General features: G+C 36.8%; 1 protein-coding gene across 2 annotated transcripts; it reads right to left on the reverse strand.

Moving 5' to 3' along the window:
• Positions 1-207: 207 nt before the first annotated feature.
• On the reverse strand, positions 208-9796 carry LOC133706429 (disease resistance protein RPV1-like). Of its 2 annotated transcripts, none has more exons than XM_062131957.1 (5): positions 9522-9796; positions 8455-9034; positions 898-952; positions 674-814; positions 208-595 (listed from the first exon to the last, which is right to left on the reverse strand). In XM_062131957.1, the coding sequence occupies exons 2-5, from the start codon at positions 8946-8948 to the stop codon at positions 575-577; spliced, it is 711 nt and encodes a 236-aa protein (XP_061987941.1). In that variant the 5' UTR covers positions 8949-9034; positions 9522-9796; the 3' UTR covers positions 208-574. The 2 variants fall into 2 exon arrangements, with proteins under 2 accessions (XP_061987941.1, XP_061987940.1); XM_062131956.1 differs by having other exon boundaries at positions 211-595; positions 8455-9038.
• Between the last annotated feature and the right edge of the window lie 1550 nt (positions 9797-11346).

An 11346-nucleotide genomic window follows, 5' to 3' on the forward strand; every position in this document is an offset into this window, starting at 1 on the left:
AAATTTTCGGGACAGGGTATCACAAAAGAGTTTAAAAAGAAATGAAAAAAAAAATTTTTAATAAAAGAGGATGCTTAAAAATAACAATCATATTAAGAAGTGACCTTATAGGAAGTGCCCCTTCTGCAGTACCCCTGTGAATACTCCACCGGTATGAAAAGCTCTTAAGGTTTGACTAATCCAGGTATCGCTATAAATTGTCTTTAATAGAATGATGTAACAATAATTTCTTAAAGAAAGAAAGTCTAACACAAACACAATCACACTAGATTTCAAGCATGTTAACTTGTGGCTCTGCAAGAAACAATTCAAGGAAACTTATTCTGAAAGGGGTATTTTTACCAAATTATAAGATTGGGATCAAAAACATTCCAACAAAAAAATAAAAATCAAAGAAAAGAGACAGATTAAAAATAAGACCCAACCAACAAAACTACATATTGATGGAGATATTCAGTAACATAGCTCCAGATATTTTCGTCCATAAGTAGCATTGAAAACTGAAGAGGATCTGTAAGAGATTGCAAGAGGCCAACTTTTGTAATTTGATCCGCATATCAAGAGGCTTCGAGTATCAGTCATTATAGTTGTTATCCTGAACAAGAACAAATTGTCAACCTAATGGCGCATGTTAGATTTAATTAAAACCAGAGAAAAGAAAACTACTTAATACCTCTGTGTCCCACTCAGCAGTACCAGCAACCTCAGTCAAAGCAGCTCTCCAGTCCTTTGTTTTGTTCAAAGGAACAGCTTCTTGTTCTGCAGCAACTGGCTTCATCAACCTTCCAGTTCTACTCTTCTGCAGATTACCTGGCTGCACTAGAATAAAGTAAGGGCCATGCTGTAAACAAAAGATAAACAATAAATTAAGGGTCTAGAGATGTCATGAAAACTCACCAACAAACGTTTTCTTACAACTCTAACAATATCTTTGATAATACTTGCCTCGTGCCTGGAACAAAACAACAAAGAAAACTCAGCTGCTTAAGTTAAGGAACTTTCTGCCATTTAAATCAAGCATGCCAAAAAAAAAAGATGGGTTTGCCTCCAACATCGTTGCAGTCCCTGACATTTTAATTTAATTCATAAAGTCCTTGACCTCACAATTTCCTTCCAATTAGTCCACTCCGTTAGGGTTCTGTCAAACTCTGCCGTTAAGTGCTGACGAGGCCATCCATCTCAGCCTAATAATTGTGAAATGTCCAATATAGCCTTTTTTTTTTTTTTGAATTTCTTTTATTCTTTTCTTTTTCTTTTGAATTTCCCTGAAACCAAACGCAGTGTTGTTTCTCTCTCGCCTCGTTTCCTAATTATCTATTATCTAAAGGGCGTGGACTGTTCATTCGCGTCTCAACTGTTCATTCGAGCTCCAATTAAATGACGCTTTTGCCCTTCTCTTCTTCTTCTAATTACGGGTTGCCATGCTTCTATACGTTTCCAGACGTCTCTATATGAGGCCGGTTTCCAGAAGTCTCTATCTTGAGGCAATATAGAGAACCACAGTTGATCCTTATTAAACCAAGCGTTGCAACCGACCTCAAACTTTTCCGGAAATCTCTATCAAAATCGAAATCCAATCTGATAATCCACCGACATCAGCGATTAAATATGATTCATCCTTTTCGGGCAGCCTCTATCCAAATCGAGCTTCATATTCAACCGACCTTGGCCGGGGAATTGAAATCAAGAACAGTAAGAATTGGGTAATATTTCATATACGATTTGCCATCTTGCCATCTTGAATTGTGGGTTTGATGTAGTATTTCGAATTTTGATCGCAAGTCGCTGGGATAGGAAGAAGAAGAAGAAGAGACGTCCAAGATTTTGGTCGACTTTCGGAGCAAAGTTTGGGTTTGTTTCGGAAAAGGTTGCTGCTAGAATTTTGATCGAGTTTGGGAGGAAGCTTTCAATAGGTATGTGTTTGATTTGGGTTCTTTTTCAGTTGTCCAGAATTGTGGTCTTAAGTGAGTTTTTTGTAGTTGAATTTTGTGTATTTCTTCTATTTTTCTACAGCCGTGTTCTTCGGGAAGCATCTGTTTACACCGACCTCCACTGTTACACCCAAATACCCAAATCGTTGATCCCAATCGTGACACTACCAATTCTTCGGTGTCGTCCACAGCCGTGTAAGCGATACTGACAGAGTTCAGTTCGTTGCTTTTGATCTATGAATTTGGATTTGATTTCTTTCTTTCTTTCTTTCTGCTTATTATCTCCTCTATTTTCAGGTGAGATGGTTGTATTCTATTCAATCTTGAGCATTAGAGCGCAAATCATCTATTCCATAAAAGGTAATCATGAATCATTTGTTCCTCCCTTTTCGCTGGGCAACTGTTTTATTTTTATTTTTGAGCATGGTGGTTGATCAAGAGCGTGAAAAATGTTATTTGGTGTGAGCTTGAGAAATTTGTGACTCTCTCTTTCTGTGTTATTAGAACCAGTGAGAGCTTAATTGTTTTTTGTAGCTTAATTGTTCTGTGTTATTAGAACCAGTGAGGCTAGAGATGTGATGCTTAGGAAGACAAAGGTGGATCAGCATTTTGATTCATTTGATAATCCTTCAGATTGTGAGTGGGTGTGCTCAAGCTCAATGGTAGAATAATACCGCCTTTATTAACGTTCACATAAAGCAAGCAATGGTCACCCATAAGTTAAAGATATTGAGAAATAGCGTTCCACCAGTCAATGTGCTGTAGGTTCAAATTTTGTTAAAAGCCAGATAGAGCATTTTTATATTGAAGTGTATGATATTGGACGCCCAAAAGGGTTGAAAGAAGGCTATTTGTGTTATGAGATTTTTGTACTTGCAATTCAATTTGAAAACATTTTCATATCAGAGAAAAGAAAAAAAAAAGATCGAAGCTTTCACATGACTGATGATTTGCCATTTTTTCATATATTTCATCTCCCATATTGACTGCACAAAAAGATTGAAGATAATGGATATAATATTAGAAACTGTTACAGATTCTATAAATTTGAAATAAATATACTAAGAATATACAAATGATAATTGTTATAACATCTCCTTATGGTCTTGATGCTGCTCTTATTTGTATGCAGGTCTACTGTAGGAAATCATATTGTCAAGAAAAATTGTTTTTGTAGCCTGAAGTATGTTGTGGTGGTATTAGGAAGACTGAGGTGAAGATTGCGGATTCTGCAGATATTGAATCAAATTCACTGTTCACTGCAGGTAAAATTTTTCAGCCGTTCATTTTTCTATTTATGGGGCTGTGATGGTTCATGGTTGCTACATATTCCTTTACTTCTCGATCATTTGACTTTGGACTTGGTTTGGTTTATCGTTCTCTTTACAATGTTTGTTTTATTCATTGGCTTATATGTTTGTTCGTTTCTACATTTCCAATCTGTAACCCGAACTTCTGTCGGCTTTGAACAAAGATTACATATACAATGCATCTTAACCATGGTCCAACAATTAGCACTCATTCAAAGCTTAAGATTTTATAAGTAATTGGTCGATAAAGTGAGAATTTTGAAATTACTTTTAGTTTGCAGATTTTTCAACATATGATAGTGTTTATAAAGTCAGATTTCTATATGCAGCTGTACCGGTACATTCAAGAATCGGCAAGAATCATCAAGTTTTTCATCAAGATGAGGTGAACATTGTGCCTAATCAGATTCAAGTTTTAATGTAAGGGTAGATATGGTGTATGATGCCTGTCTAAATATACTCTAGATTGCTTATTAATCTTTTATAGTTACAAGTTGATCATGGAAATTCTTATGTACAGTTCTTATAGCAAATTAGTTTTGCAGTACATAGATATGATCACTGAACACTGTAATTTTATTAACATAATACAGGTTCTCTAGCTTGACGTCAAATGCATCTGTATGCTGAGAGTTGGAATGTTTTTGCAAGGTCTGATGGCTGAATTTGTTGGTTGTTAGAAATCAGAACAAGCTTCAGGTTTGTATAACATTAAATCCATAGGAGTTTCAATACGACCATAGTTTGAAAACACATTATCTAGATTGATTTGGCTTATCTTTCAATATAGTTAAACAGTAAATGAAGCTACTTCTTCATTTAGTAATTTGGTGTCCATATACATACGTAACTGTTAATGAGTATTTGACATGACCTTTGAAAACACATTGTTTAGATTTTTTCAACTTATTTTTCAAGAATCATCTATAGATATCTAGGTAAAAGAATTTAATAAATTCTGCTAGAGATCGAGGTGTTGCATTTTACTATAGTAAACTTATGCCAAACACTACAGGTAATGGATGTGAATGACATGTCATTGCCTCTATGTCACTTGCTTATTTTCTGGATGGAAATTGCTGGCATGCTGGTCTTTTTTTTAAGTATTGAAGAAAGTAGAAGAAAAATATAGAATGAATGCACTCATCCTCCAATTCCCAATTTTTCACAAATACTGAACTGGATCCATGAAGTGCAATAATCAATTTATTAATTGCTCACCAGGAAACAAAGGACCATTGACACTGACATTCTGTCAAAACACTGATCCAAATATTTGTATTCAAAACCCAACTGAGATCAGAAACTCTATTTTCAAATCATGCAATATGCGACGTCTCCAACTTTTTAAATCTTTAAAGTTACTTTAGATTTCTTAAACGAAGAAGATAATAGATGCATAACTTTCCAAGCAAACTTAATTTCTTTATTTACTGGCACAGTGTTGGTAATACCATCACAAATCATAAAACTCTCTTCCATTGATTTTGCACATCTGCTTGAGAGAAGATAATTTTTAACAGTGTATTGCCAGTAAAATAAAGAAAGAAACGTGCTGACTTCTCATGTTACTATTGCAGATCTGAATGTTGGTGACCCATCTACTGTGGAGGTGGCTACGAGTTGACCATAGTACGAGTGGTAAGGTATGAAATTTCAATATGTTCTAATCCTATAACTGAAAAGGTGAAAAATTTTAACAGACCCGTTTTCAATCTGCATCTCCTCTTTTAATTTGAATCTAATGTGATGCTTATTGGTCTAAAGTTTTGTCATCTAGGCAACAACCAAGGTAGAACTGAAAAATTGAGGGTTAGAGAAGCTGGTGAGTTGCAATGACCTGCGCCAAATGAGACAAAGCTCAGAAGTCAACAAGTAAGTACTGTTGTATTTAAAACTCAATGTCATTTAAATGAGTTAAGGTGATGAATGAGTGACTTAATTTGATTTAATGTTGTAGGGGCCAGGTAATGTGAAAGCTAATGCAGCGGATTATGAGAGTGTTGAAGCTGATCAACGGAACCTGCTATATAAAGCTAATGAATTAAATCAACAAAATGTGCAATCTAAAACTGCAGTAGTTGAACACAAACAACAGGTAATTAGTTAGGGTTGCTTGATTTAAGGGGTTACTTGGTTTTGTTTTAATAGGAGGTCAATGAAGGGATTTAATGGTTATATGTCTACTTTTCTTTTAGTATTTGCTGGATTGAAAGTATGATTTCTTAGGGTTGCTTCGTTTGGCTCTTGATAAAGCTCATTTCAGTTGTTTAATGCTTATATATGGATGACATTTAAAATGGTTCATTCATTATTTGATTAATTATTTGTTAGGTCTGCTTGGTTGTTTCTGAGATTAAGTATATAGTTTCAGCTGATGGATTTGGTCCCTTACTTGATTTTTCATTGCAAGATGGAATATGAAATGCTAATACTACATATAGAATGACCTAAAAATATCCTCTGTTTCTCTTTCACATGGTTGACAAAATTGATTAGACTCCGGACTTTTCTATTTGATTCCCAATTAGAAATGGACTTTTTCTTGAGTTTTTTGCAGACATGAATTTTCTGTTACTATAGCTTATTGGATTTTGGTAATGAAAATAAAATCTTTGGGCAATTCCAATGGACATTGTATCTTTTTTGGATTCTTATATAAATATTAGCTCATGATTCAGGGAATACTTCATGAATATTCAGGGAATATGCTAATATTCAGGGAATATGCTAATATTCCCTCAACTTCTTTCAAAAATAACTTCTATTTTTGAAAGAAGTTGAGGGAATACACAAACAAAAGAATTTCAAGAAGAGACTTTCTGGCTAATTATATTGTTTCATCTATCATACAGGGTGGAGTGGAGAAACTTGGCCAATGCTGCCTTGAAGATATCCGAGATTACAAGCATGGTGGAAAAAACAACTGAAGTTAGGAGAATGAAGGAGGAATTGCAAAGATACACTTTAATTCAGTTTAGAAAAACCAAACCCCCGCAGCATCGCGCGGGAAGGATTTTCTAGTACCCTCTGAAACTCAGTAGCAGCAGCAACTATGGCCGCTTTAACCAAATCAAACCTCCCTCTCCGCCGCTTTCTCTCTTCTCTCTCCCAACGAATTCCCAATCCCTCTTCTTTCTCTTCAGCTTCAGAACCTCATATCCAAGAGGAAATTTTACTTCCCAAACTTCCCCCAACTTCGCCACCAAAGAAACCCTAATCGCCGACATATTCCACTCCCTAATCAAAGACCACCACCGCAACAACCCTAATCCCAAATTCCCAATCCCGCTCCTCCAAACCCTACCTACACAATCCCTTCTCTCTCCTCCGACTTCTCCCAATTCTCCGCTGCTACCTCCATTTCTCCGGCCGTCGTCCGCTGCGTCATCAAGAAATACGGCGGCGTCCGCCACGGCATCCCCATCCTGAAGGTGACCGCCAGCAAGGACAAGGTCACCGCCTTGAAAGACGAGCTCAGCATCCAAAAACCACCTCGGATTTAGATGCGTACCAGCGTGCCTTCTGAATCGCTTGCCTCACATCCGCCGAGACCCGGTCCAACGCTGCTCGCTCGTCCGCCTCGTCCAGCTTCTTCACAGTCAAGGCCGGAGCCACCTTCTTGTTGGAGCCGGTGTCGGACTTCTTGATTGTCTGGACCGGCGCGCCGGTCCGGAGGGCCTGGTTCACCACCTTGGGTTTGCGGAGGTCTTGCGGCTTCTGCTTGGCCTTGTGGATCACCACCGGCTCCCATCTGAGTCAGAGCTCCAGCGAATTGGTTCAGCATGATCAGAATTTGATCGGAAAACTTAAAAGAGAGAGAAAGGCTTTGGATTTTGTGGAGTTAGGAGAGGAGGTTGTTGCAAAGAGAAATTAAATTTGGGAAGCAGATCGCAATCTGGTCAGGCCTTGCGGGTTAGAAGCTTTGCTTTAGTTCACTTTACCTATGTGTAGAATAGTTAGGGCATAGTCTCAAGGTTTGTCAGTGATAGGTGGGTTGATTCCGGTCAATGGTTTTGGAGTTTGTGAGTAGCTGGATTTTGGAGGCTCAGATTGGTTTGTTTGGTGATTCCGGTCATTTTCAGGATGGTGTGATCGCTTCTGGTGTTTTCTGTTAGTGGTTGGGTGGAGTGAGGAGGAGGACGACGTCGTACAGGTTGATGGTGTGAAGAAGAAGATAGGAAGAAAAGGCCAAAAAAAAAAAAGAATAAAAGAATTTTTTTTTTTTAAAAAGGAAAAATATAGGGTTATATTGGACATTTCACAATTATCGAGCTGAGTTGGCGTGAAAGCAATTGCCACGTCAGCGACTTAACAGATGATTTGGACGGAATGTTAACGGTGAGGACCGATCGGACGGAAATTGTAACGTTAGGGACTTTTCAGATTAAATGAGAATGTCAGGGACTGAAACAAAAAAATAGTCAGAGTACAGGGACTAAACATAATTTAATCCAAAAAAGATTAATAGTAACAAAATTGTTATTGTAGAACAATAATTCTAGTGTTGATTTGCTTTCAACCAATTTAAGTATTTAAATCACAAAACATGAATGGGCAGACACAACAAATAATTCAGGGGACAAGAAGTCTACTGAGAAAAAAAAAATAATAAAGAGAGACATCCAAGAACTAACTGCATCCCAATAAAAAAGAATGACTAGAAGCGAGTAATCTTTAGACTCTAAAGAGACCAAATCCCAAAGAGATGCCCAAAAACGATCCATTCCAACAAACAATCTACATCCTCAAAAATCATTTTGTTCTTCTCCATCCAAATCACGCAAAGGACAGTCATATCTCTTTTCTTGATTCCAAAGAACTTAAAATATTCACTCTATAAGGCAACCAATTAAACTGGATTACTCAGGTTCACTTTGAGCTTCCTATTTTAGCCACAAGGACAAAGCTACAGAACAAGGAAGCAACTGATGGTCCAAACTTTCGGTTTTACATTGACATTATTACATTGCCGAAAATTACTGCATAAATTTTTTTTTTCATCCAACATTACCACATAATTGACAATAAACACAAAAAACTTTGCCGTATAGCGCACCTCATGAAAAGAACTTCCTGGTCTAAAGATACGAAAAGAAAAATGGTTTTGTATGACCTTAAAAGAATTGACCCCAAAAGAAAACCCATAAATAAATAAAGATAAGTAATTAGAATCATAGGGAGACAATATTTAGTACTTGGTAACCACATACCTATCCCTTGTTAGTACCCACCCAGCAATACTAGTCAGCTGGATCAAACCATTCTTCCACTTGTCTATTTTGTCCCAGTGAACTTGTTGCCAATGACATTCTGCAACGGCGTTCAAGAAACTTCCATTTCTGTCCCGCAGATCAGAGGGCTGCACATGGTAGAATACCGGTAATACTACTTGCCCCTTGCGCTTTCTGCAGCGAAGAATCTTCAGAAGTTCATCCAAACACCATGTGGAATAAACATAGTTTGGTGAAACAATGACAAGGAAAATCCTCGACTCCAAAATGGCTTTTTGCAGTTCCGAGTCGATGGTGTTTCCTTTCTCAATGTCTTTATCATCTCTGAAGCTCACAATCCTTTTCCGATCCAATGCAGCAGATAGATGGTCTACGAAATTCAAGCGGGTGTCTGCCCCTCTAAAACTCAGGAAAACATCATATTTCCATCCATGGGAAGAAGAAAAAGGTGTTGACGAAACTCTACTACTCATTGAGGCTGAAGGGGTAGAAATGCTTTTAAATCACTAATGATAGGCTTGCAGCTGTTGTAGCCAATGGCGCATCCAGAAATTGAAAACTGGCTGGAATAAATTTCAAAGTTTAAAAAAAATAAGAATAATTTAGTCCAATACAATAAATGGACAACTGAGTGCAATCATCGATGAACCATTCTGATGCTCTAATTCAACATCAAAACAATAAAAATGGATAAAGCATTCTTAATTTTTATGAATCCCAAACGATCACAAATTAAAAGAATTGAAACAAGCACCGGGTTCAATAAACATCCCGGCTAAGAACAACTCAAACACTAATGTATGGATTGAAGGCACCAAAAAAAAAAACCGACATAACCAAAAGAAGTACAGAAATTAAAGATACCAAAAATTAAGAAAAGAAAAGCACATACATATTGAAAACTAGAGCAGCCCAAATGCCTGAGAACCTGGGATAATCCTAATTTAACTATGAACTGAACCGATCAAACCCAGCTAAACCCTATAATAATCCTCAATTTGTATCGATCTGAACAGTATTGAACAACAATTCAAATAGATACTTACATGTTCCGAGATCAGAGGAAGCGAGATGCTCGAGTGCAAAGAACTGAAAAAGGTTAACTTGAGGCTGAAAGAAGAGGCTCAATCGAACTATCCAATAGAGGAAGAGTGAAGACCCTAATGGGGACGCTGTACGATAATCGACATTGTAGGATTTGTAGCCCTTAGCGCAAAGGAGACTAAATGCAGCGGAGGGTCAATGACCGACAATAAGCAAGATCTTGTTTTATGAAAATTCTTCTACCCACCCAGTTGGGGGGTCACCTGATCTGGTTGCCCCTAAGAGCAAGTTCACCCGTTGGGTCACCGGGTCATCTACTATTCACTGCTTTTTAGTGTATATTTTCATTCTCTGGGTCACGAAATACACTGTGCTTGTGACCCAGGGCACGAAATACACTGTGATCGTGACCCAGGACATGAAATTAACACTAAAAAGTAGTGAATAGTGGGTGACCTGGTGACCCAACGGGTGAACTTGCCCTAACTGACTAAGAGATCTCAGTCATTGGATGATCTGTTAGAGCATCAGCAATGGGGACCTATATTTGGGTCTAAACTCAAAATTTGAGTCCAAAGTGTAGGAATTGAGCTGCAGTGGGTCGGAAAAAATTGGACCTATATCTGCCGGAGACCCAAATTTGAGAGCAAATCTGATCCAGTCTTGGACCCAAAAAAAATTGGACCCAAATTTGTGGGACCCGACATGTTGTGTTGCTGATGCATGCAAGGACATGCAAGTGTGCTATGGGATCAGAAAAGCTGCATGCACGTGGCCTATGAGATCAGAAAATCCTGGGACCCACACTTTCTTTTAACCCAACGACTCTTTGTGTGTTTAATTAAAGGTCAAGATTGAATGTTTAATTCAATCTAACGGCCAGAAATAGATTCCATTAATTATATATAAATTTGTTTTACATTTTTTTTTTTTGAGAAAAGTAAAATTTTGATTTTAATGATAAAATAGCCGTTGAAAATTTGATGAATTTTTATTTTTTATTTTTTTAATGTTGCAACGGTTATGTTTAGGAAAAAAAAAATTTAATTACTTTTTCTATATAAACTCATTTTACCTTGATACGCTCAAAGCAAGCGCATAATTTAACCCTGAAAAGATCGTTAGTAGTATAAGCAAATAGGGATCGTTCTATTCCGGGGATTGAGGGTACACCTGTCATTGTCAAACAATTAAACAATTAAAATTAAAACAAAGTATAATATTCACAAATGTATTCACAAAATATAAACATTTTACACGAAAAGGGGGGATTTTGTTTTTGGTTTTTTCGAAAATGAAACTAAGTTAACAAAAACAATTAAAATGCAAAAACATAAAAATACGAATGGAATGAAGGAACAAAGATCAAAACCGAAACTTATGATTAAAATTGATTCAAACCCTAATATTGTTCATCTAAGTCATGAGAAAGGAGTTGATCATGTGAAACATTCGAAAGCAAATGAATTCCCATTTTTTACTTTTCAATGCTAATTAACCTAAGCGAAAGCACCTAGATTAATCCTATCAAACATGCAATCAAACCCTAGAAAGCTAGTCAATCATGTCATGTTTAACGCATTACACATAGAGAAAGGCTATCAACTCAAGTGTACAACTTAGTATGGAAAAGTCCACCTAATTGCAATTCTCTTTAATTAAATTCGATCTTTGTACAAAACCTTTACTACTTTGATTCAAGTTTACACAAAACGAAAAGTCGATTTCATGTTCTTAAACCTAGCACCATTCATATCGAAACCCTAAGTGTTTGCAACCACATAAGATTAAAATACAAAAGTTATCTATAACGCAAATTTAATTAAA

Source organism: Rosa rugosa, chromosome 4 (genome assembly GCF_958449725.1).
Source record: "Rosa rugosa chromosome 4, drRosRugo1.1, whole genome shotgun sequence".
Classification (NCBI taxonomy): domain Eukaryota; kingdom Viridiplantae; phylum Streptophyta; class Magnoliopsida; order Rosales; family Rosaceae; genus Rosa; species Rosa rugosa.

Coding starts and splice junctions, on each gene's coding strand:
- LOC133706429 (XM_062131957.1), bottom strand. CDS start 8,948: ATGAGTAGTAGAGTTTCGTCAACACCTTTTTCTTCTTCCCATGGATGG. Junction 815..897: donor TTGTAAGAAAACGTTTGTTG/GTGAGTTTTCAT, acceptor ATTCTAGTGCAG/CCAGGTAATCTGCAGAAGAG. Junction 596..673: donor CTGCTGAGTGGGACACAGAG/GTATTAAGTAGT, acceptor GTTCTTGTTCAG/GATAACAACTATAATGACTG.